Raw genomic sequence first — 26,871 nt, forward strand, 5'->3', positions numbered from 1 at the left:
GTAGTTTTTCCAGTTTGCGCTGAGGTCCTGTCCGTTGACCAATCAGTGTCAGTCGACTAATGGTTTCTATAGTTACGGGGCGCTAGGCCCCGGTCTGTGACGCGGACTCCACAAGGCATGACGAACTCAAGTGACACATCTTTGACAGGGCCAGCACAGCATGTACTCCAAAGGGAAGGCGAATACGGTACCCTCTGATGCTCAGGCACGCGAAAAGTAAGCTTCACTTGATTTTTCCTGCAAAATGGATCCCAGAAATGGAATCGGCGAGTTCGAAAACGGGGGATGGTATATAAAATTTGGGGCCATTGCGGGCGAATTTCGACAGTTTCATCGCCGGGTTGAACGCGGCTTTTGTGCCTACTGTCCACCATGTCTGTACATTCATAAAGTGTAACAGCATTTTTATCTTCCGTTTTTCGTTCTTCCCAGGCTCGCCTTGTACGTCTACGAATACCTTCTACACGTGGGAGCGCAAAAGAGCGCACAGACTTTTTTAAACGAGGTAAACTTTTTCGAAACTTGGTTCTCTTTGGCGTGTGTTGGGGTGCAAGTTGGGTTTATTGTGGACGCGAAGTGAAACATGCAGCGCGTCCTCGCAAAATGTCCTACTTTGACGCCTACTGAAGGATAGTCCCGTTCTTTTACAGATAAGATGGGAAAAGAATATCACACTTGGAGAACCTCCTGGTTTTCTTCATTCATGGTGGTGGTAAGTTCGCCAATGACTGGACTAATTAGGCAGTTGTTGATTCGAATTTTAAACTAGGTTCTCGTTACCTGTGCGGTAGAAAGCGAGAGAAAGCTATGATTTTAATGGTCGTTCTTTCGTAGAACTGCCCGTCTTTATTTTCCAGGCTTTTAAACTGTGATCCTGGTTGCTCGATTAACCTTTCTTTATGATTAAATCCTAGTTGGTTTTTTAATTTCCCGCCCAAATTATAGCTGTTCGTTTCATCTCATGGTTTGGTGTGTCTTTTTCCTTTCTTCGTTCCAGTGTGTTTTGGGATTTGTATTGCGCCGCGCCGGAGAGAAGGGACAGTTGCGACCACTCGAGTGAAGCCAAAGCTTTCCACGACTATGTAAGAGCAAATTAGTATTAAGTTTGTAAACTCTCGATGTAATTTCCACCGTCATCCTCGCGAGCAAGCGATTATTCGTTTGTCGGTGCGTACACCATTTTTGTCACGCTAGGTCAGTGTATTGTTACATTTACACGCGCGGAAATCAGCCGAGATCACCGATTTGAAACATACTTCTCGCTGTAATTATTATGGCGGGTCGAAAACTCGAAACACAAGGGTCTGATTTCTATGTGGGTGATCACTTGCGTTATAAAAGCAAAGAAACACGCACAGATGTAGTGAGATGTTTTTCGTACACTACGTCTGAGAATTTCCTGTCCTTGAGTTGCGCGCCGCTGTCATTTCCTTTCAGAGAAAATGCCAAATCCGTCCCGTGAGAATTCTAACTACTCGCTTCATAAGCCGTAACTGATACGCTAGCTATCCTTTATGGTTATTCCGAGTTGTTTTCATGATTAGGTTAACGTCTAGTACCACTGAGTACTTCTAATGTTGCCAGCTCCGCGAGTCGGAGGTTTTTACGGCCAATATTCAAATTCCTATCAAGGCGCGCTAGTTAATTTTTCATCGAAAACAGAAAGATATTGCGTCGCTGAAAGGATAGGGGGGAACTTTGATTTATTATACGGCAAACTTTTCCAACAGACCACTTCCTATCCGGATATAGTCTGCCTTTCTTAAGCTTTTATAGTTCTGCCTTTGAACGCAATACGAACAATGGTCTTTGTAGCTGGTTCACCACCAGTTGCATTTTATTCTCAGATTATAGACTTTTGCCTTCTTCGAGTTAATATGCAACGAGATTATGGACCGTACCACTTGATAATGTTGTCTTTTTTCGGGTAATTGAATGTTCTTATTCCTAACCTTTTTAATTCCCGCATAACCGGTTGATGGCTGTCGGTGAATGCTCATGAACGCAAGGTTTTTGAATAAATTATTCGACGGTATAGTTACGACAGGATCGGGTCAGGTGTAGGTGGTTCAGATATATTTATAATGAATTCAGTGATTGTACAGTGAAGTGCTTTAGTTTACATCTATGATGAATAAACCGCTTAGATACTGTTAAGACCCGCGAAGCAAAGATCAATCGAACGAACGATCGAATCGAACGGTTGATCGGTGCTTCGAGCCGTCGACGACTGTTTTGTGTTGATAAACTATGGGGGAGATTCGTATTGAGGTTTCCCAAAATTTGCATAATTTCAGGCAAGAATAGCATTCTTTTTATCACATGACAGAGCTGATCTGACGACTAAGCTCTCTTTGGACGAATCCCGTGTCGAAAAGCAACTCTGGAAAGCAATTCAGTACTGTGGAAACTGCTCCTAGCGCCAATTACTCGCTCGATTTCTTGTTACGCGCGTGATAATCTGTACCCGTCGACGCGCAGATAATGCAAATTTGCATGCCCAAAAATAGCGTAAGATTTTTATTTTATCGAGGTAGACAAACTGACAAGGTGTACGACACTTCATGGGTGGTCGTTGGTATTTAAAACATAGCGTCCTCCCTTCCATCTTTGTACATTTTGACAGCACAGTGGCGCTAAACTGGCTGTTTGGTGTTGTGATTGAGGTTCCATGCAAATCTTGGTGTTGGAAATTCAACACCTGCCCTAGTAAGCATTTTGAGAAAAATTTGACAGGAATTGCTATTGTCCCTCGACCTATGGGATTACTAAGCCTGCGATAATCTACTGTATTTAACACATGTACTGTATGTTTTGAAACCAAGAACACAATGCACAATTTTGGCTTCCATCTGATTTCTTGATTTTTGATCAATAACCCCAGCTTAATGTTTGAAATAGTTTAGGATAGGAAGGGCACCTTTTTGAAAATGGCAGTGTTTATACAAGGGAGCAAAAACAGGAATTCTTTTGTTGGCGTTGACAAGGTGAAGCAGGGCTTTTTGTAAAGATATTTTTAGTAACTTGAAATTGTATTTTTAAGATAAAATCACTGTTAGTGGAGTTTATAGTGCTTCCTGAATGAAAAACAGGGACAGTATTTGCGAATAAAAACAAGAATAAAAATTGAAGTGAAGAATACAGTAATACAAAGTGGTCATGTTTATCTGTTGACTTTAAAAGAACAGCTGCAAAGTTATTATAAATCACAACAGCACAGATTTTGTGTTCCTGTTTCTGCATTCTGAAAGATAACAGGCCTAAATAAGGAATCGTCAGTAATTCCGTGCCTTTTGTGACCATACACTCCCTTGCTGTCTTAATTTTTTGCCAATTAGAACGTGAAGTGCAACCTTGGCAAAAGAATGGAATGCCCATGTTTACAAAGTTGTACCATTATACAATTTTAAAATGAACGGCAAAATGTTATTGATTGGTAGAATCAGTAAATATTCAAGTCTAATTGTTAAACTCAACATTTTTTCCCAGCAGCATATTGTTCCAGAAAATATCCAACCTCCCACCCACAGGTTTTATTTGAACTCCCTGAAACCTATCTGGAAATTCCAGTTTAGCTTATTGGCTGTCTTTAAAAATTTTGGCTTTTTGAGTCCACAGTCCTCTGCCTTAGAAATTCCAAGACCCTCCTTTGGGTGGGTTTGATATTTGCTGGAACACAATGATTGAACAGTCAAATAGTCCTTACATGTCATAAATCTTATTTTCAGTCCTGAGTTATACTGTGATGAATTTTTGTTTTATAAAAAAATGAACATTAATTTTGGTGCTTTGGGTGGTAAAATAAATCACCAGAGTAAAATCCAAATGAATTGATTGCACAAATGAAATCAAATTTTCTTTCTTTTGATTAATAATTATAAAGTGGTGATTGTTGCACGCGTGGTAACAATTTTGTACATTGGAGGGCATTTATCTACGTTTCTTGAATATTGTGGTTAAATATCTGGCCCTGTGAAGTTTATTGGTTTCCTGACATTAGTCATGTTCTTGATGTGTGAAAGTGATTCTAGAAGTGTTATATAATGTAGTTTTGATTTGTGTTTATATGATTGAAGGTAAGGTCATTTTCTAGCATGGTGGTCTTATTAAGTTTATGTTTTCTACTAAAGACAATTCTAATTATGGTGAAGTTGTTTATAATAATAGAGTGATTGTACTTTTATATATAGGCTACTGGCCTTATGTAATGTAAACAATGATTCATGTATTTATTGGCAAAACTCCATTCCTTTCTATGAACACTTCTTTCTTGATAAAGCATCCTTGATACCATAAGTGTCCTCTTGATATGTCTTGAAAACTGAGATAACCACTAACCTCTTATCAAGGAATAATAACTGAAAACAGTGTCCAAGGTATGAGAATGTTGAATATAACTCTGCCTTTATTACTACTGGCACTATATTGTCCAAAATCTCAAGCAAGTTTGTTGATTTTACATTGAAAGACAATAATTAAAAGTTTGAAATAGGCATTCATGGTGTTTGATATGGTGTGAACAGGGGTGAACTTTCAAAACATGCTCAGCAGTGACCAGCTCACATGTGTGATGCAATAGCCATAACAGTTGTTTACAATAGTGTATAATTGATTAGTTGATGTTGAAATTTAATGGACCATTTGGGATAAGGAAAGCTGTTTTTGCCTCTTCACTGCCAGATTGAGATCTCAAGGTTAAAATTATGAGATAAACCTTTTAAATTGACACAAATTGGGATTCTAGAGGCTCCATTGTTCCAGGGTAATGATTGAGTACTTAATTCATCAAGTTCAAGAAAATGAGAAGTTCAAGTTCAGTTAGATTCACAAAAAATGTACTCCACAAATACAGGGTTTGCCTAAAACAGTAGAGCTATGAAATAAAAGCTCATTGTAACAGAGGAAATGCAATGACTACCCTCGCTAACTCGAACCTCGTGCTAACTCGAACCAATTTTCCTTTCCTTTCAAGTCATTTTCAATATAATTTTACCCTCGATAACTCGAACTCCAGATAACTCGAGCCTTAGCTTTTTCAATTTCCCTTGAAGGTTTCGAGTTATCGGGAGTCAACTGTAATTTTTCATTTTTGGGAATGGTACGTGTTCTGCCAGAAACAAATTTACCTATTGTATTATTGTCTTAGCATATTGGTAACAACATTTTTTTACCACTTATATAAAGTTTTGAGACTGTTATCCTAAATGTGATATAACAAAGTTATCTTTTCTTTTCTTATGTAAAAGAAAATTAGCTGTGTGGGCTTGTTCCCAGCTGGCCGCCCACTCCATAAGCACATGGCTGCCTATTTATAAGTTATGCAAAGCCTTCTAAATTTAGGTATATAAAAAGTGCCAGTAGATAAAACATTTTTAGAAATGATAAATACTGAAATGATAAAATAAATTTTAGAAATAATAATAATATTAACCAATAGTGTGCTCTTTTCAATAATTCTAAAAATACCAAATGCCAACCAAAAGAGCTCAAACAGGTCCAGTGTTGCCTAAAAATCACTGTATGTAAAAAAAAGATGCACACCAGCTGCAGATGTGTAGACATAAAATGTCTGGTTGTTAAAGGTACACTGTCGGTGTGATTTTGATGTATTTTGGTGAAAACTGCTCACATATTTGATAAAAAACCCTTTTGCTAACATGAAATTGCTCTTAGAATACCAAGAAGAAAATATTAAGGGAATACTCAAGAATACTCAAAGGAAGAAACAACTTCAATCTGTTTTTAGCAACTTCTCTAAAATACAGAATACTGAACTTAAAAAAGTTGGCCAATTTTTTCAAGTTGCAGTCCATTTTCCATCCATCCATGTTTTTTGGCCATTCAAAGTGACACTAAAATAGCTGGCACTGCCCCTTCAAGTGCAACTCAAACATAAATTGGGAAAATTTAACTTGGACAGGAAACGTGAAATGCATGGTTTTATGGAGAACGTGAGCACACAAGGGTAGATTTTCCTTTCATTTTCTGAACTTGAAAACCGCCCTACGAATTAAGCTCCTGGATAGTTTGGCATGGCACTTAATGGAACCCCTGATAACAAGAGATTTTTTTACCTTTTTGAAATGTTCTAGGCGTGTTCAAATATTTTTGTAACTTTTTAGGACAGGGGGTCTCCCTCTTAAAATAAAGTTGTCAATCACACACATCATTATTAGACAGGCACATGCCACCAGGGCTAAAAGTTGATTTCAGAACTTGGTGACAAGTCAAGCCAGTGTCAATCAATTCTTAGTAGTCCAGACCAAAATAAAGTGGCCCTTAATTTCACCTAGGCTAATAGGAGATTATAACTCGTAATCAGGAGGCCTTGAAATAGTAACTAGAAATAGTAATTGCACATGCCCAGTTTTCTGAAAAAGAAAAAAAAACCAGTTACAAATAAACTGTTGTTGAGACATTTTTATGTCCCTAGTGTGTACAAGTATTTATGGATGGATGGGATCTGGGTTTTGGCTTGTCTGTGAGAACATCTGGAAACTGTTCTGTATATTCTTATTATCACTTCAGCTATATAATGCAGTTGGGTACCACGTGCAGACTTTGGTCTAAATGTATAAATTAAATTATCTTTGTACAAAATCCTTTGTTCTTCTGTTATGACTAATCTACAGACAGCAATATTTGCATTTTTCCAATGCTTTCATTTCCCGTTACTGTTTAGCGTTATCTGTCAAATCAGTTGATCCTAGTTGATATATAATAAACAACATAGTAATCGTGTTGTCGAATGAACAATAACAAAGTTAAAGAGATTACTCACTACAGTGATAACTCATTTGTGTTGGCCGAATTTTTTCACCTACCTGATAAACGTGACTTTTTGGAACCAAAAGAAAAAATGGTGTTTACAATATTTGGTTGTTTCCCTGCCATGCCATGTGCCATGCACGAAGCGACACCCAAACAAGGCTGGCCCGGCCACTTATTTGAAAATCCAAGATGGCTACAGAAAGATGATAATGCGAATGGCACAAAATATAGTGGACGATTTGAGCTTTCTATTAAACAAGCTTACTTCCGATTGCATATGGATTATTGCTGCAAAACTGCGTGTGCCTTCTTAAAGATTTATAGATAAGATGCAATGCTGAGGTTGTTTGCCTCGAGCTGATTGCTATGACCAGAGTAACCGGCATTTTATAATCAAGTAGCCGGTGGAAATCCTGCGGCCGCTGGCTTGTTTCGAAAACACTACCGATTAACTTCGGATACAACAAAATAATATCTTACTAACCTTGTTTTTTTTTGTCTGTACTGTAAGGTACAGATCCTTACAGTACGGACAGAGAACTTGGTTGGTAAGAGGTATGAACTTGCTACCAAGACCAGAAATAATAAAATGCAGCATAGGGATGAATTTCGTGAATTATGGCAGTTGCAAAAAAAGCCTGTTAACTCCGTTTCACTTATTCTTTGCTGATTAGTGCAGGGTAGTGAGGTAAATCTGGTTTTTCTTTGGCTTACCGGTAAATGTCTTGACTTGTCATAGCAAAGTGTGACCACAAATCCTATGTTTATTGATAATAACTGAACTTAATGAACCCATCATCAGGTCATTCCCAATCTTCAGCAGGGAGCTGTTCCATCTCCTGGATTCCCTCCGATGACTGAAGGTCCCCCAGGTGGCTCAAATATGCCAGGAGGAATGCCGCCTTATTTTACGGTATGTAATTTCATGGTAATATTGTAGCCACGGTTTTTATTAGAAGCCGGGAGCCAGGTACCGGCACCCTTCTACTTTGAGTATAGTACCCGGCTTCTTGAACTTCTTGTTGTCCATGTAGCTGTTGGATTTATCTTAAGACTTTTTTATTTTTGTCATACAGCAGTGGCATAAACAAATTCTTAGAGAGCACTGTACTATTCTTTTCTAGACAGTATAATTGGGTAATGATGAGTAATGACAGGCAATGCAGGGAAATGCATTCCTAGTAGTCTGATTTTCAAAAATTTCCAGCCAGGGGAGAATGTCCCTGGGCCCTCCTAGAAGTCAGGGTACCTGCCTGCTCAACATCATGTGCCCTTCTACTTCAAAACTTAATGAAAACACTGAATTTGTAGCATACCAAACAGTAGAGTGACAGACTGTTACGGTTTCTTGAACTGTTTTTTCAGGTATAATTGTTGTAATAATCTTTAACCTCCAACCATTATTTAGGCATTTTGCTGCCTATAGCTCATCATAATAAGGGTTCTTGTTCAAAAGTTTTTCTTGTAGAGTTAGTCAGTTTATTCCTTTAACAAGTTAGGCCAAGCATGGATGGGTAAACAGTATAAAACTGAAGCTGTGCAGTCAGCCTCTTTTGATTAATTGTACTAACACATTAATTTGCATTTTCCTGAAAAGTAGGCAGCTCAGAATTGTAAGTTCCCAGATTTTTAGACAGCTGGATTTCTCACAAATATGCAGTCAATAATTTCCGACTGCTGTTATCTCCAGTAGTGACTTCTATTAGTGGCTCACTCAGGTTCACTAACTTCAAATCAACTTTAGTTAATGTTTGTTTAATGATGGTGACTCTTAACAGTCTGTTATGACTGACAAACCTGTGGCCCTCAAATTCTGGGTCAAATTGGAATTTGGAGATGTTGGTTTTTTTAGGAGACAGGAAAACTGGACTTCTGGTGAAAAACCTCAGAGCAAGGACGAGAACAAACAACAAACTTAACCCTGTTATGATACTAAGTCCAGGAATCAAACCCATTGGTGGGACATGAGTGCTCTCACCACTGCAAAATCCGTGCTCCTTAAATTGAGAGCAAACACTACTGAACCATTGTCAACAGCTACCTGTATCTAGATCTTACAAGCAACTTTTCAATGGCATTGAGAAACGGTAGTCTGAGCACAGTAATTAATTCACTAATGATAGACCAGTGGACTTAAGACTACACCTTACCAACTGGTTGAGCAAAGACATTTTTGTATGCCTCAACTTGTACTATAAAATCAATACTTTGTTATTTGATGTGCCATCAGACTAATCACTGATTTATGTATTTTTTCATCTGTAGTCATCACAGCCACAAGCCTCGCCTCATCAACCCCCATCACACCAAACACCTCCTGGGTATATGCCCAATCAGGTAATGTAGTGTTTGTTGAGTCCTAATCTCGTACCCAGAGAAAACATCTGGTAGAATCAGTCACCTTCTTCAATCTGATTGGTCAATGAAAATGGCCCAATGTAAGTCACGTCACCATGTTCGCAGAAACTTTCAAGCCTTAGCTTTGCAAAAGCACAGACAGAAAAAAAAATTGTGACACTTCTGCCCTTCTATGAATTTGGTTCCTTGAACTGATTTTAACTTAGTGTTTCATTAAACTACGATGTAGTTCTTATAAACGTACATTTTTTTAATGGTGTAATGTCTCTCTGCTCAAAGCAATTTGATGCGTACAACTAACTTGTACACGTAGTACAGTGCTCACAAGTTAGGTACCATTACAACTCAACAAAACTCAGTGGCAGCTTTCTTCTATTCTCAGAAACTTGAAATCATTGATTTTCTTTTCTGAACCCAGTAGGTGGAATCCTACCAACATTTTTAGCGACAAATTGACCTTGAAACGCATCTTCAGTAATTCTTGGGCAGTCTGCCGGCAGTCTTTTTGCTGGAAAAGTTTAGCATGTGCAGTAAAAATATGCAATGTGTTACATTCCTGACCCATTAAAACAGATTTTACCATATGTTCTCTCCTAAAGAGTGAGAAGATCTGGGTATGAGATTAGTTGAGTCGTTGAAGGACTATTTTCAAACCTTTTCTGTCTCTTTGTTAATCTCTTTTTGTTGTGTAGATGTGCAAAAAGGATGAGGATAGTTTTAACTGTACCCATCCCCTTAACAAGATCTAATGTGTGTCTACATCAATTGAAGGTCTTTTGAAGTATAATGAAAAAGCCCTTTTGTCCAATTTTTGCTCTGGTTGACATTTAACCTACAAGCTGTTTTAAAAAGCTTAGGCCTGTATTTTTTTTGTTAGTCACCTTTTCAAGAAAAACTAATAGGAAAAGGTGCATTTGAACCCTTATACACGTATGGTATTTTCACCAAAAGAATGGTAATTTATGATAGGCCATAATAGTAATAATAATAACCCTGGAACCCCACATGTGTTTCACCATTGTTGCGCCACATGTGCAGCCCTGTTAAAATGTACTGTACTTGTAACAAAAACATGTAGCAACCTAAGAGTGGACAGACATGTACGGTGGTTAAGCCACCAACCCCTCAATTCCAGTGCTTTGCACATGTGGGTATGAATCCCTTCCTCGTGACCAATTTGTTGTGTGTTTTGAACTAAGTTTATTCACAACTAAAAAACACTTTCACAGAGATGAGTACAAAAAAATGAAAAAGCTCAATGTTAAAGCACAAGTTCCTCTTTATATCCTGAATATTAATATGGATTGTGCACATGCATTCCTTTAGGAATAATTAGTAAGTCAGATAATCAACACTTCAACATCGGTCAGGTTACGTTTACTAGTTATAACCTGTAACATTGAAGTTTGCTCCAAAATTGAAGTAAAAAAGAGGTATCGTGATACATTTACTTGAGAAACAAAGATTTGAAATATGATAATTTAAATATATTTATACATTTTTGAAAAAACTTGACAGTTATAGAACATTTGCCAAAAACAGGTCAAAGTCATTTTCTAAAGAGAATAGTTAATAGCTCTCCTTATGGTATTTATGTGTTTATTTTATTTTTTATTTATTTCATACTGACAAAATTTTCTCCTGTTCTTCATGCTAACACCACAATTGCCAAATTACGTTACCTTCCCTGTAATTCAAGTCTAGAAAAATTTGTTAGCATTATTACTAAACTATTTTAATTGTGTTTATTTCAAATGCGTTGCATTAAGCTTGACACCAGTAACAAACCCGTTTCTGTGTGGCTAAAATGAAGCTATAACAGTCAAGATCACCTCTCTTTCTTTAACATCACGGTCCCATCAAGGGAATTCAGTGATAACAGGTGTTGCAGGTGACAGCTCTTGCCAACAGTTCTGCTTAATTTTTAACAAATGAATTATATTGTGTTTTAACTTTCAGCCACCTCAAGGATACATGCCTAATCAGGTAAGAATTAAACTCAAAGTTCCTAGTGTGCCAAATAAAAGCCTCGACGTAAATTATTTTGCCAAGGGAATGTGTCATTTGGCAAAGTTTTTCAGTTGGCAAACTTGAAAGTTGATAAAAAGAAACCAAATGAATTGCCCTTTTTCCCAGTTTCAAAAGCAGTAGGAAAAATATATTCTCAAACTATATTTTGCAGATGTCTTAGGATGTCTTCTTTGGAATCTATTAAATTTAATCAGTAAGCTTAAAATAGAAACAAATTTGAACAGTTGGTAATGAAATGTAAGTTGGCAGTTGACTTGTCAGTCAGATTTCTCTGTCCTGCATATGCTAAGTCAACTTTTAAAGGTTTTTTACAGTAAAGTAGTTCAACTTTCTTTCAAGAATTATAAAATAATTATCTTTTTGTTTCTAGAAAAAAAAGGCTTCTTAGTCCAGTTTTTTAATAATTTTCTTCTTTGAGAAGCCATTGACAAGTATTTGGCAGTGAAGCAAGGCCATTGTTAAACTGTTTGTGACAGAATTTTCTTTATATCTTAGATCAAATCTTCATGTTGTTCTCGTATAAAAGTTGAAAAAATTTCTTTTTCAATTTTTCTTCCCCACTTTCGAGGCATACAAAGTTGTCAAATTTCACTTCTGGTTGGGTACAATACTGGGCAAGATGGGGGACTGGGGATAGTAGAGCTGTGACATCATTACAGGAATGCTAGTCTTGCAATTTCTCTATTCCTCAGTTGTTTTTCGTGTGCAAGGGAAGAAAACTGTGTGGACAAAAATGTGAATAGGATTGTTGAACACTCAGAATGAAAGAACTGAGGAATAGAGAAACTGCAAGACTAAAGTGTTCCTGTACTGACGTCACAGCCCTACTGTCCCTGGACAGTCTCCTGTCTTGTGTGGTATTGTACCCAACCGGAAGTGAAATTTGATGCTTTTGTATGCCTCAAACACATGGAAGAAAAATTGATGAGGTTTTTTTATTTTTTATTTTCAAATGAGAACATTATTACAGTACAACAAACTCAACCGAGGCCACCCAACATTGATCAGCCAATCACAGGTCACGTTTACAACAAAGGAGTCAAAGTGCTGTTTTTTTCAGTGGCCCCGGTTGAGTTTGTTGCACTGTAACATTTGATCAAGCAAATAAAAATAATTCTGCCATATACACTTTAAGGCTAGAACTACAATATATAGATGTAGCCGCACCCATTATACTGTGAATTCCTACCTGTCTGCACTTCATTCCCTTGAGTAGACACTTGACTGTGCTCTTGTTGTGGTGCTGTATTCCTAAGCTTTACTGAGGTAAATTCAGAGGGCAAATGTGTATGTACCTGTTACCCAAATGAGATGTCATTATAATAATTATTAAAGTTAGCCCAGTTCATGTAAATTAATAACATTTTGTTAGGTTGGTTTGAATTTTTTTGAACCTCTGGGGCTCATTTTCATTGGTAAAAAGGAGTGAAGGGCTCCCTAGAACCAGCACTGCTTGTAAAAGTGGCTGATGCAACACATGTACTTGATTTCTGTAGACACCTTATGGTATGTCAAGATATAATCCAGCAACAAACAGACCACCCAATGTTAGGATACCAGGCCAGGTAATTCATCTTAAAGTTTCTTCACTATGTAAGCTTTCTAAAATCATAAAAAAAATCTTTAAGAGTTACAGAGCCTTGCATTCCAAACCTGTGAAAAGTTCTTTTTGGATTGTGTAAAGCTTGAAGTATAAAATAGAAGAAAATGTGGAATTGAAAGAAAACTATGGTTGTACTGCATGAACACGTATTGCCTCTTTGAACAAAGAGCCTTCTAGGTTTTTATCCATATAAATTGTATATTCCATCAGGGAAAGTACATGAAGAAAAAATGTTGATTTTAAGGGTGAAACCTTTGGATAAGGACCTAAAAAACGCTACAGTCAACTCCTCTATCACAGAGATGGCTTTATAACAGACCTGTAGGAGTTGAAGTGTTGGCAAAGAAAAATATTAAGGTCTTCGACCCTCCTGTGGGAGGGCTTAATAGAGAGCTATAAATTAAGACCCATCCTATGGGAGCCCACTCATAGTAGGATGGACCCAGAATGGCCATCCAAAACTATTTTCAAAATACTGTTGGAGGACACTGGTGCAATATCTGCTAGTGGACAATAATGGAAGAGAGAGCTGTACGGCATATCCGCCACTGGGCTCGCTTTAGGCAGGCAACAAGACATAGATATTAAGCCCCCTTCTAATTATTGGGGAGGGATTAGTTCACGTCGTAAGAAAGGGGGCCTTAAGAGAGATGGTGTGGGGCGCGATTCAAAAGAAGAATGAATAAGTGAATGACCATTGCACTTATTTATGCAACTTATGCAGTTGCGAAAAGAAAGCCTAATAAGAATTCAGGCTTGAATGGGATTCCAACCCGTGACCTCTGGGATGCTGATGCAGTGCTCTACCAACTGAGCTATCAAGCCAACTGGGAGCAAACTGGTCATTTTGTGAATTTGTAACATACTCATCATATTAATTTGTAATAAAAGCCTTGTTTACTTTCATCACTTTATCTCCTAAGCAAAATGAGAAAAAGCTGGATCACTGTTTTAAGTGATCTTTATGACCCTTAACACAATGGGGAGTTTGAAGTGTGTTGTCTGTGATTCTAACTATATGAAGAGTATGTGTTTGATTAAATGAAGAGTTTGATTGTATTCTGCCATGTTCTTAGCCTCCAGGTGGTGTAGCCGGGGTACCTGGTGCACAGCCATTACTACCAAGCACCATGGACCCAACACGACAGCCAGGGGGTTACCAAGGTAAGTTATGGAGTCAAATTACCAGGAACTGACAGTGCTGAGACTTTGCTTCTTGCATGGTGTGCTGTCTGTATGCCGACACAGAGCTGATTTGGAGTACAGTCAACTCTTGCCATACGAACACCTTGATAATACCAGCAGTAGCTAAGCCCCCGGCAAAAATATATGATAGACACTTGACTGAAGTAAGTTCCCGCTATTACGGACTCTCGCTATTAAGGACACGAACTTGCGGTCCCGAGGGTGTCGCAATAAAGGGAATTGACTGTAATTTGGTTTTCAAGGCCAAAAATGCATGTATGTCCCTCTGTTTGTGAGCCTCAAAAAGACAATGCATATCTGGATACTAAACCTTTTTTTTTTTTGTGAGTACTAAACTTGCATTTTAGCATTGTTATCTTTTCACGTAAATAGCCATTTCTCTGTGAAAATCAGTATGCATCAAGTGTAACTGATTACTCCATTAGCAAGAGTCTCCAATAAATTATTGTTTTATAATCAATGATTTATGCACAACTGAATTTAGTTCCATTCTCTTGAACAGGTCAACCCATGCAAATGAGCAGAATGAATCATCCCAGAGTTCCTGTTCCACCAGTAAGACAATTAAATTTTATTAAATAAAGAGTGCCCCTCGGGGAACATTGTTGTGTCCACTTAATGCATTTTCCAAATTAATTCTGAAAGATGCCTTTAGAAAAATGTGTATTTGGCATCAATTACATGCCATTCTTGTGAGAGTAATCACATTTTCAGGGGGCCTATGAGGTCTCCTTGCCATTGAGGTCCTTGAGGCCATTGGGGGCCTATGAGGTCTCCTCGCCATTTTTTAATTTATTCACTAAACACTAATGTGTTTCCTGGCAAATAAATTTAAAATTGGGTAAGCATGACAAAAGAGACAACATTTCCCAGTGCTACCACTGGTTCCCTTTGTAGGGGAACTGGTGATGATCAGGGATGTTGCTAAGAGCCGGCTACTGTCAAATTTCATGGTCTGAAAGAGATCTTATCCTTGGCTGAAAATTTAACAGAACACAAATACTTCAGGCTAATTTTAAAGGTGCACGGTCCAATAGAGCCAGCTGGGTTTATTAATGAGCATGCTGAGGTTTTTCTTAGCTATATCCCTGGATGGTGCCACAAAATGTTGTTTGTATTCTCAAGCATATGGTCAGCAAATGGCTGTTTTCAGTTGTAACGTTTGATTGCCCTGTACATGCACATTATTCAGTGATACACGTTTATAATACAGTTGTTTTCCTTACCTTAGAACTATGGTGGAATGCGGCCTCCTCCCAACAGCTCAGTAGCGCCAGGGGTCAACATGCCAATGTAAGTCTTAAAGAACTGAAAATACACAGACAACAGTTTTTAACTTGATGTATTTGAAAGTGATTTGTATTTACATTACCTGCAGTGACTTTGCTTCCATATGTTTTGCTGTACTTGATGCCATGAACATGTAATTCCTAAATAACCTCTCGTTAGTTCACTGGGTTGTTTGCATCTGTTGTGATTGTTTTACACTTACCAGCAATCAAAAACTGCTCTGTACATGCTTGACTCGTTCAAGTTATCCCAGCCTAATGATAATGCCAGGTCCAACTTATCTTTACTGTGTCCTTCAAGTTGCTAAGAGCTGTACAAGGCAGGAAAGGTATTATGTGGTCAAGTTACCATCATGATTTCTTTTTCCTTCATAGGCCAGGCAATAGACCGTGGAATCCCACAACATCGGTAAGGAGCTAAGTTTAGTTTACATGTATCTATTTCTTGTCATGAACTTTTATACAGTTTCTATCCCATATAATAACCTGTAACAGCAAGTTAGAAAAATGATTTTAAGAGATAATAAGCCCTTTTGAATTCTATTTTGATTACTGTTATTTGTGAATATTGTCATCAGATTGATGGACTGAGGGTTTAATGTTGGTTTTAAACCTTTTTATTTCCTAATAAGTTACTTAATTTATGAACTCTGAACTTCTTCAAACTTTGATCTTTTCTTGATAGCCCATGTTTTATCTCTCTTTACTTATATATTTCAATAACTTATAAACTGTTTACATACATTTTTACAGAGTTTGCTATTTTGTGGACATTTGCTCTTACTCTGTCTCATTTCTTTTGGTTTCTTCTTTTCTGACAAGATTTTATATGATATTAAATCGCAAAATCATGAATAGGTGCACTCGTCTGTTTGCTGTTTTCCATATATCACCTAACATTTCAGTTATTCTGATCCAATCTGTGCATATATCGTTTGCACTCGTCTGAAAAATTCATTGTGTTATTACAGGTTGCAGGTCCCCCAGGAACTCCGATAATGCCTAGTCCTCAAGGTCAGTGTGATTATAATTGAATATTGTACTGAGTTTACAGTCTGCTTTCTCAAAGGCAGACGTTATTGCCCACATATATGGTGAACAGAAGTACATATATCTTTCTCCTGGAAGTACAAACTTTGCCAGTAGCTAATTGAGAAGGCTTAATTGTTGGTTACTTCTGGACGCTAATGTTCCCTGATAAATTCAGGCCAATTGTGTGTCTGTGACTGCTATTTTGTAATAGAATCTTAACTGTTTCAGATCCAGCAAGCACCGGAAGTGAATCCATGTTTGCAATGATGAAGTCTGTCCCTGGAGGAACTATGCCAGCGGTAATATTATGAACTTATCCATAAAGACTTATTGATGCCCCACTCTATGCCCCTTAGATCTTTTAGCCTTTCCCCTCCCCCAAGATTGAGCTTATTGAATAGTTTGAGGTCATGGTCCCAAATCTGGAATCAGGTTTCCCTGCCCCTTTCCCCTTCTCTGCTTTCCCATGTGAGAAAGGGCTTTTTTTGCAAGCTTAGTGTCCGATGACGGAACCTGATGTCAAATCTTAATTTTAAGATTTTAAAACATTTTTTAATTTTTGTAATTTTTAAATATATTTAAATTTAACTGTTTTCTCTTTCTGAACTTTAAAGTCGCTCGTATGATGTTAGCTCCTTGATAGTTTGGCCACATTACACAACTAAAAGAGTATAAATCACTGTGAATTTATTCAGAAAATGCGAACGTAATTTTTAAGTTCCGTTTCATTGGTGTTGTTATTATCTCTGCTTAAGGTCCCCAAGTATTATGTGGAAGTTAATTTGCATTTAACCAGCTCCAAACTTTTCCACAATTTGAATCAGCTACAATCACTAAATGGTAACAAGCCTGAGGCTATCTGCTTTCATGTATCTCATTTCCAGGAAGTAAAAACCATTAAAACACAGCAAGCTTAGCACACACAACTGTTTGTGTTAAACAAAGAGGGAAAAAAAGAGAAAAAAAAAAAGACAACCTAGCATACATTCTGCATGAATCCTCACACATTAATTTCATTTTTGACAATTCCATATGTAGTTGCAGGTTTTGAATTTGCTGTACTGTACTACTTATCCAGTTCCAAGTTGTGATGTATTTTTTTTTTGTCTTTTTTGTTTCAGTATATGGCCGGTGGTCCAGAACCCCCGTTACCCCTCGGAGCCCAGGAGGCTCCCCTAGTCATGAATGGTGATGCTTCAAATTACAGTAATCACAAATGTAGTTTTATTTTGTGTTTACTTGTCTCACACAATTGGTTACACTGTAGCTGTATATTAAAAATAAATTGAAGCCATTGATTATCATTAGCATCCTCTCTACATGTATGTTTCATCATTTCCCACAAAAGAACTAGTATGTTTTCTATTTTGATCATGTGTGCATTACCTGTAGTTTGTTTGTTTTCCATTTCATTTTTTTTTACAGTCGGTTTATGTCACGCATGACCAGTGTTTCCGAGAATGAAATGAACATGGAAACATGAACATTTCCTCTTAGCAATGTCTAGCATTTAAATGGAGTGTTGAAGATTTCTAAAGAAATCTTTCCGAAAAAGACGCATTAACTGAAAACAAAAATTCAAAATACTTGGAAAACAATTGTTATCTTTGAAATACTTAATGCTGTAATGTAAAGAAAAATTCAGAGTTTTATCCTGTCTATAAAGTAGGGAAATTTCTACGGGAACTCTGAAACCTCAATGGCAATGTTCAAAACTGACATGTAAATTTCAAATCTCTGTTTAAATTTCGAAAATACTGGTCATGCGTGATGTAAATTGACTGTAATATTCAAGAGAAAATTAATTTCTTGACTAGTTGTATTGGTCATGGTGTCATTGAGAGTAGTTGAAGGTTCTTTCAAATCATCCATTACCATCATTATTTTCTATTAATTTTGTTATAATATTATATGCAGGTGATATGTGTTATAGTGAAGCGAGGTCAAACAGTTACATAAAAATTATTGAAGTTGATCACTACAATTTTCACTTCATTGTTTATTTGAGTATTGAGTATGAAGCTCAATTCAGTAGCTGAATTTTCAGTGGATTAAGGTTCTGGGTGATACTTGCCCATCTTTCTTAGACATTTGGAAGCTGATTTTGCCATAACTTAATAGTGATATTGAGGGATTGAAAAAATGACCCAGTTTTTCATTTAGTAACAGGTGCAGGCTGCTGTACTTTGATCCTCTTAATTTAAGAATTTCTTTGATGTAGTTTTGTGTCCCAGTTTTCTTCACCAAAGTGACAGTGATCTGTCAATCTCTTTTGTGTCATAAAAAGTAGCTGGCTTTTTTTATTTCAGTTATAAAACTCTTTACGCTTTTTAGGGTGGCCGTGTCAAATTTCCCACTTTAGAATTTGAAGCTAGAATTCTGAGCCTTCAATCTTCTATTCCTTGCTTTTAATCCTTCAATGTTCTGTTGATGTAAGTTAGGGGAAGTATCACGAAAATTTACTGTAGTTTCAAAACCCAAAAATGTTTGACTGTCAGCAGAAACAACGAAATAATTGTCAACTTTGTTAAAGATTATCACCCCAGTGCAATAAAACTGTCGATTAGTGCCTCTGGCCAAAGACAGAGTAGGCCGGTTTGGATTGAAACTTGAACAATATTAGGCTACTGTTTTTCAAGTTCTCGCATTTTTGTTTCCAAAATGCGCTAGAACAGACCACGAGTTGTTTCTTTCAAGAATTGAGTTGATCTCGTTCCTCTCGTCATTCTAGAATTATTTGGCAGCTGATTGAAGGTCTTATTTCATCATTTTTAACAAAAGATATCAAAAACCCCATGATACTTCCCCTTTAAGTAAATACAGTATGCTTTCGTTATTCTTGAGAATTTCTTGTTTGAACATGTACATATATTGATATCTCTGGTTTGTGCTTTTTGTCTTAGATTCAAACCCTGATATGGATGGACTGCCCAAGGTAAACTACCAAACAGTTTGCTCAGATATGCAGAACTTGTTGGATTTTCATGATTATAAAAAATGAACACACCCCATGCATATCCCATGAATGGAAGTTGTGAATGCCTTTACATTTTGTGAGATGTCTTGTTTTGGTAACAAATGTAAAATGTTTTAGTGTTGCTACTGACATTTGTAGTGAGTCCACAGTCCCAAACTGGAAGCCACCCAAAAGTTTTCAAAACCATTGCATGACATCTGGACAGCCTGTAACACAAACTGCTCCATATTTAGCCTTTACCCTTTAACCAGTATCGACCTGCATATTCTCTGTACTGTTCTTATTTTGTTTTTTATGACGATACTAGGGAGAATTGGTTTGAACATCAACACATTTTGTTTGGTGATCTTTGCCTTCATCCTCTTTGACTTTGACTCACCTATTTTTAGTTTTTAAGTCCTTGAATGGTCTGATTGATTGGAATTTTAATTTTAATCATTTTAAAGACATCCATGATTATAACAAGTTCGTTTTAGTAATAACATCTGTAAACCACAATCAAAGCGCTCATGGGGACAGCATTGCTTTATTTGTCATGCGGTAGATGACTGGAACGCTCTTCCAGACGGCATTAGGAACATTTCCAATTTCTTAGTTTTTAGACGTCTTATTAGAAACATGAGACTCTTTTATCGATTTTATCCTTTTTACTTTTTATTTTTTAGATAGCTATATTTGTAATTTTTTTTGTATTCTTACGTTAGATTTATGCAGGGCCTCACTGAAAACCACATTTTGTGACGTGGGCTCCCTGTTAAAAATATCTTATTTATTATTTGATCAAAACGTGAGATAGCGAAGAAACATTAAATTCTTGGGCACCAGTATAAGAACTTAGAGGGTTAAGAGCTATATTGAATAACAGTTGATGTATTCACCTCCCCCCCCCCCTCCCCCAACAAACATTCTCACTGTTAATACCTTTGTACTGTTTGCAGGATAATCAGAATGATCACAACCCCGGTACCCCTGGGGAAGGTGACGGACAGTTTAGCAATTTACTGCCATTTTCACAAGATAATGTAAGTCGAAGCTTGCTTTCATGTTTTCTGTACTAGTAAGAATAAGTTGAAAATCTGTCTTTGCAAGACAAGAGTGTGCCATTTTCTGAATTTGTGGTTTTTGTTTTGTTTCATGTACTTCACCTTATTTTTAAATTGAGTTGGTAGTGATTGATTTATTATAAATATCACGCTGGGAAGAACAACTGGAACAAAGAATTTACTGACATAATTTTTGTATTTTAAAATCTTGCCAACTGACTGCTGTGTCTGGAACTTAAAAGTAAAACTACCAGAAATAATTTTAAAGTGTAAAAACGATGCTAACTTGTTTAATAAACAAAAGTTTAATTTAACTTTACGCTTTATGAAAAAGAAAAACATAGTGGCACAGTGAACAATGCCATGAATGAGGCCCTGCCAGGGGGGGCTCCCGTGTCGCTTGTCTGAATTTTAAAATGTCCCGTGTCGGTGTTTTGTCAGTGCTTCATGTCGCTGTCGGAAATTTAATGAAAATAGTTTGTCCTTGTCGGAATTTAAGGTTAGGAAAAAACGGTGCGTGATGCGGAAAATAGATCGCGAGCCGAGGTTCTTTATCACCTCAGACCCACACACGCTTACCTTGTGAAAAGGTCTACTAATAATGCAAATCAACGGGAAAAGTATATGGACGAAGGCTTCACCAATCGCGAGTCACGCCATCCTCTGGATCGCCCTTGCTCGATTTTTCACTGTCTTTATTTTTATTGGTCAAACTTTCCCCTTGTTGGCCTTTACATCACACTAAAATTAGCGCAAAAACATATGAAATCACCGTTCTTTGTCGTTAATTCTCGGCCTTATTGTCACTGTCGGAGTTTTGTCAAGAAAAATTGTCTTTTGTCGCGAATTTATTTCATGCGCTGTCGCTACTTTTTGGGCCATGCCGCTTGTTGGAATTTACCCTGGCAGGGCCTCATGAATCGAAACTTGTCCGTTCTTTTGTACAAGGTAGCTCGATGTTTTCTTCTTGATGTGATCAAAAATGTGAAAGCGGTTTATGTTTTACTGTTTAGTTACTCTTTAAGTAAGCTTACCTCGATATAGGTAGTTTTGTGAAGACTAAGCTTATAAAGTAAGATAAGTGAGTAAGCAGCTTTATATTTAAGCTAAAGCTAATCGTATATCGCATATGAGCAAAGGCTCGTTTGAAACTTAAATGCAAATAAAGGTTGAACTTAAGTCTAAGTTTACAATTAAACATCGTTCAGACTCAAGTAAAACTTTGAGGTAGTAATATGTAAGGTTTTCTTAATCTAAAGAAAGAAAGCAAAAGCTTAAAAATCAGCTCAGTTTGCACTAACCTGTCACAAACTCTCAGTACGCCATCTTCCTTGCGGTGAGGCCGAGAAGAGGTCTGGTAACGAAACTGTAATGGGAAGGGGAGGGTAGGGTAGAAAAGAAATAATTGCATGGCCCCCGGAAAGCTAGGAAATGGAATAATCGAATAGTGGCCTCGGATAGAATGGAATACAGCAAAATCTTGAGCATTTACTTTATAATGATTGTGAAAAAGGATAGAGAATGTATGATGAATGCTGGGGGTAACGTAACATTGCTCCCAGTGTACTGTAAATTCTCACTAAGAACCTGAGTCATAAACGATTGTAGTCTCCACGGTTGTGAATGATTTGTAAGTAAGCAAGTTTATTTTGAGGGGGTACCACCTGACAGGTGAAGCTGAAAAACCTGTGCCAAATGTTCAAGTTTAGAAAACAGTCGAGGGATTACGAATATGTCAATTATTCCGCTTCATTAGTAAACACTGTACTTCTAGCTAAGTGAAACAAATCACGCTGGAAAAGTTTAGTGATATTTTGGTGGATAGTGCCTTTAATTGAAATCCCTTGATTTATGTAGGTGAACTTCAAATATTTTCTGTAAGTTCTGCTCAACTCAAATTATTGTCCGTTAATTTTAGTGTTACAAAATCCTCATCTTTGAACAACCATAGGTCATCTGACGCCATAACCACTTAGTTATTCATACGTTCATCACCATTCTTCTATCGCTCGGTTCGACTTACTCAGATTACGAGACCGCGCTCCTTGTGGTCAGTGGCAGTGTAGTTGCTGACCATACGGAGTGCAGGCTCCAATGCACCGATCTTTTCTCATTCGTACCATGCGGTCGTTTGTAATACTTTATAATTCTTATTTGTTTGCAGACATTTCCAAGTTAGAGTACTGAACGTTAACAGGCTTTTAAAGTGAGTTGAACTATGTAAAAAGTTAATGGTGCATAGAAAATAAGAGCATGAAAATGTGTAGCAGCTGTGGTTAAAGCTTGCAAATGACTTATGGTTGACCTTGTGAAACCTACCCCGTGACAAATTCTTGAGTGAAAGCTAATTTACACGTACTAATTTATTGGGTTCAATCGTATGGGCCAGTTTATACGTTACAATTTGTCGGCCGATTTCTTTTTGTTTGCATTGCGTGAAGTGAAAATCGGCCTGATTTAAAAACATTCAAACACTATCACGAGCCGATTTTGGACCAAATGGAACCGATTTACTCAAGGATTTACCTGTACCTTTAAAATAGCCTTTATCGGATCAGCGTTCGATAATTAATGGTTTTTGAATTTTAAAACGTTGGTTTAGAACGTGTTCGTCGTTTCCCACTCAAAAAGGCAAAAAGAAACGTCTTTCAGAGAACTTAGTTAGCAGTCAGCCAGGCCATGACGGCAGACCATTGTAGAGTTGTTCGTTTCTAAGGGCGTCTGAGAGTTTTGTAAGTTTTTTTTGTTATTAGCACTCTCACCCGAATTGGCCTCGTAGCATGAAGATACATAGTGTCTTAAAAGGACTTGATGTCCAATATTTATTTTCATTATAACGGATTACTGAAACGACCAAACGCAGTTGATTAGGAAGACGTGATAATGGGTTTATTTAGATTTGTTTGCCGAGGTGGGTGAAGTTACGTTTTTCCGCGGGAAAATGTCAAGATCTATGTGAGCAATAGTGAAAATCTGGTCAAGTAATTCAGTACTAATGTCTCTAAGGTGTTCAAATGTGATAAGCAAAACCTTTCACCGAATATCTTTTATCAGAGCTTGGATGTTTCGGACGGCAGAAATGATGAGTTTTTAAAGGCATTATTGGACGTAGAATTTCCTTACAAACACTTTCTATATGTTTGCCCCAATTCAAAATGGTGGCAGCTTCATGTGGTTTACTTCTATGCCAACTAGTATTAATCATCCATTCGTGTTATCAGTGGACCTTGTAGGGGAGCAAGACAGTTAACCATTCTGAGTGCCATGATATTAGCCGGCATAAAAATCAAGAGTTCGTCCGCGTGAATTTCCAACCAAGAATGATACTCGTGTCCTAAGAACAGCCCCTCTCTTGCTAGTTTGACATGTGACCTGCAATACGGGATTAAAACACAATGCGTAATCTGTGGCACCCAATGGTTCGTTTCGGCGGAATATCAGTTCGGAATGACATTCCCGTCTGAGAAAACTAGCGTTGTCTTTAGCGAAAGGTCACCCCAAACTTTCACCAGCTGGTATTTTCGGTTAGCTAATAGCAGTTTGTAAATTCGGGGAATAACTGAGATTATGCAAACTTGCACAAAAAAGGCCATTCAATGATGTTGGAATACGGGAAATAATGTGTTAATATTTTGTTTTCCCTTCCTCGTTGAGTGCCTCTGAATAATCGAAGTCAACGCACCGTTTTGCGGTACCTCACTTACGAACTCACTTTTGTGTTGGGGTTCCAAGGTCTGGGATTCGAAAAGCCATATTCTGGCCACTTTTGAATTTGACAGCCATGAAAAGTTTTTATTGGCGAAACGGAGGGAACGCCAACAAAGTGATGTAATTTTGGTCCGATATTTCTAATGTTTGTTTCTGTACAGCCAAGTGTTTTTTATTTCGGTTGAATGAGATATTACTTTTCTCTTCAGGATCACTGCGATTCAGTTGCGATCTTAAAGATCAAAGAAAGCATGCAAGAAGAAGCCAGAAGATTTGAAAATACTGATGGAACGACGGACCATCAAGGAGAGTTCTTCATGCAATAGCAGCAAGAGAACTTTTCTCTTTGTATATTCACCGACCATTATCCAAAGATTTGTAGGAAACAAAGGTACTGCCACGAGGTTTGTACTTCTGTAGAAGAGCAGCCTCACCAGTGCTAAAGGCCCGCTTCTCTTGTGCCCAGCGGTTGAGCGTCTTAAAATACCGTCCGTGGAAATGACGTCATCGAACCGCAGAGCGCAAGACAAGACGAGTCAATATAGATGTCTCTAAATTAAGGTTATATTATATAGAAAGGGAAAATATCTTTGTATAGTTCATTTACTTACATTGTGGCTTAAGATATCGACGGTTGTTGGGTTCACGTTCAGTTGTAGAATAATTGGCGAGTTATGACAGATAACAAAGCTTTCATTTCAGCTTTGTGCATCTTCGCTAAGAGCAAAGAGCTTGATAAATATGAACAATCAACGGCGACTCAACATGTTCACCTGCCGCAATGTTCTTCCTTCACCGACACCCTTATGGTGACGTATGGCCGTTTTACAGACAGTAATCCAGTTGTGGACACTGTTGAAAACGAACCCTCGGTGTTAAACTTGCGAACAAGTTGACAACTAGACTGCTCAGATTGGTTATGTCAATATCTGTGTCTCTTATTGGAGAGAAACGTTTTTATTTTTAATGAAATGACAGGCCTTTTTTACAACAGCCGATTTTAGTATCCTTTAGCAAACATTCACAACTGCAGACGATGAATGATAATTTGAATGTATTATTTTCGTATGTCTACGGAATTTCAGGAGGACATGTTGCGTCACCATTGATTTCTTTTAATCAATAAAACTATAAGTGAGTGTTATTTAAGGAAACAAAAGCAGCCGAGGTCTTTCTCGGCACTGTTCGTTTACTGGCGAAATTAAGTATAACATGTTTTGTCAGACTTCAGTGTTGCCGACATTTTATAAAGGCACCACAGCGGATCAAATCCATGTAGTCAACAATACAATGCGGCTGGGAAACCCGCAGCAAAGGCAAGTCAAACCACATTAGTGACTGTTAATGGTGCTGTACTTGGTTAAGGTCATTACATTGGTATAACCCGGCTCACAGTTCCCCAGTTAACATGCCTTTTCTGTTGGTTATAGACTGCGAAGCGATATTCGAAGCGTTCAAAGGCCATATCGACTTATCCGTCATTTTCGAGTTGCTGTGAACCTCATTATGAAAGCGAGGCTTGATGCATAAACTAGTTTCATTCATTTGCAAACAACTAATTTTTACATGAAAAGCTTTGGATCTGGCCTCTCTTTCGTAATCAGCTTCAAAACAACTCGGAAATTGCCTATAGCAGGCTACATTTTTGCTTTGTCGTTATACCGCGCTTCTGTAAGAGTTGCTTTGCAGTCTGAATGGAAGTTTTAATCTGACTGTTTTGTAGCACGCATTCATCTCCGTCCATATTTAAGCTGACCGCGAGGTAGAAATTTATTAGTCTTACGTAAGAAATTAATGAAACCTATAAATTTGACGTTTAGCGGACCCAGTTATTTTTGAGCTTTGATTGTATATTTAAACTACTGAAATGGCCATTTTAAAAAGAAAACTGAAATTCACTCAGCAACGCAATGGAAATGCTCGGTTTTAGTTCCTTTTTAATATTATTAAACTGGCCGGCTAGTTTCCCTGCAGTTCACTTTCAGTTCTCGTGTGAAACAAACCTTGTTGGTTCAAACACGTTTATTATCGTAATAACTAGAGAATATGCTTCCCAGTTGTCATGGCAACGAGTTTATGGTTCTTTTTGGCTGTACAGAAGGCGTTTCGCGGAGCCCAGTGGTCTTACCGCGAAACGTCGTTTGTTTTCTCAGACTACTCGTTTCTACGACCTTTTAAAACGGTTCAACGTAATCCAGCGTAAAACGGATACTGAGCACTGCTGAAAAGACTATTTTAAACGCTTCGGGCTCACAAGGTTTGAGCTGATTGTGCCAAGCTCACTATCATGATTTTGCCACCCAACAGAACCATAAACTCGGTAGGAAAATAGTAGATAAATTAAAGTTGTGTTTCTGCAGCGAAATACTAAGGGAGACTAGGGGGTCCACAAAACATTGATATATAATTGATATGATAAAAAATGTGAGAAAATTTCAAGAACTAATTTTAAAAGAAGAGCTATCTTATGAGCTGATTTCACGTAACCCGTGAAGGAAGATGTTATACGCAGTAGATCATCGGCCGAAACTACACCAAAAACAGTACAAAACAAAAGGTTTAGGGATATCATGTATTTTAGTCCATAAACAATCTTTTCCATGGGTTACGTCAAATCACTTGTCTTTCCCGTGAATAGCGAGATGATTCTGTATAAATATCTACCTCGATATGTAATTCGTCTGACAAGTATGCTTATACAGTTTGTGATCATGTTGATTAAAGAAATTGCCGATAAAGTTTAGTATAATGTTATTGGATCTCTTCCCAGATGCTGTTTGGGTGGACACGCGAGGCTTGGGAATGTTGTGCGACTCAAACCTTTTGGCTTCCTGCCGGTAAAAGGGCAGAGGT

The 26,871-nt window shown here is 37.6% G+C and overlaps 1 protein-coding gene across 7 annotated transcripts in view; it reads left to right on the forward strand.

Annotated features, from left to right (window-relative positions):
* LOC146466221 (single-stranded DNA-binding protein 3-like) overlaps positions 1–26,756 on the forward strand; it is a 26,980-nt gene extending 224 nt beyond the window's left edge. Inside the window, exons 1-19 of one of the 7 annotated variants that reach the window (XM_085127549.1) lie at positions 1–216; positions 433–505; positions 651–712; positions 998–1,082; positions 7,574–7,684; positions 9,037–9,108; positions 11,089–11,115; positions 12,657–12,725; positions 13,840–13,927; positions 14,472–14,524; positions 15,201–15,262; positions 15,634–15,667; positions 16,230–16,272; positions 16,519–16,589; positions 17,412–17,508; positions 19,194–19,225; positions 20,206–20,289; positions 22,475–22,516; positions 24,228–26,756. The exon at positions 1–216 is cut by the window's left edge and continues 127 nt beyond it. In XM_085127549.1, coding sequence (XP_084983675.1) covers positions 161–216; positions 433–505; positions 651–712; positions 998–1,082; positions 7,574–7,684; positions 9,037–9,108; positions 11,089–11,115; positions 12,657–12,725; positions 13,840–13,927; positions 14,472–14,524; positions 15,201–15,262; positions 15,634–15,667; positions 16,230–16,272; positions 16,519–16,589; positions 17,412–17,508; positions 19,194–19,225; positions 20,206–20,289; positions 22,475–22,489 — 1,134 coding nt within the window. In that variant the 5' untranslated portion in view covers positions 1–160 and the 3' untranslated portion in view covers positions 22,490–22,516; positions 24,228–26,756. The remainder of the gene's footprint in view (positions 217–432; positions 506–650; positions 713–997; positions 1,083–7,573; positions 7,685–9,036; positions 9,109–11,088; positions 11,116–12,656; positions 12,726–13,839; positions 13,928–14,471; positions 14,525–15,200; positions 15,263–15,633; positions 15,668–16,229; positions 16,273–16,518; positions 16,590–17,411; positions 17,509–19,193; positions 19,226–20,205; positions 20,290–22,474; positions 22,517–24,227) is intronic. The other 6 variants (XM_085127550.1, XM_085127551.1, XM_085127547.1 and 3 more) reach the window with 6 other exon arrangements.
* Positions 26,757–26,871: the final 115 nt, after the last annotated feature.

Source organism: Pavona decussata, unplaced genomic scaffold, assembly GCF_977016875.1.
Source record: "Pavona decussata unplaced genomic scaffold, jaPavDecu1.1 SCAFFOLD_149, whole genome shotgun sequence".
NCBI classification, from domain to species: Eukaryota; Metazoa; Cnidaria; class Anthozoa; order Scleractinia; family Agariciidae; genus Pavona; species Pavona decussata.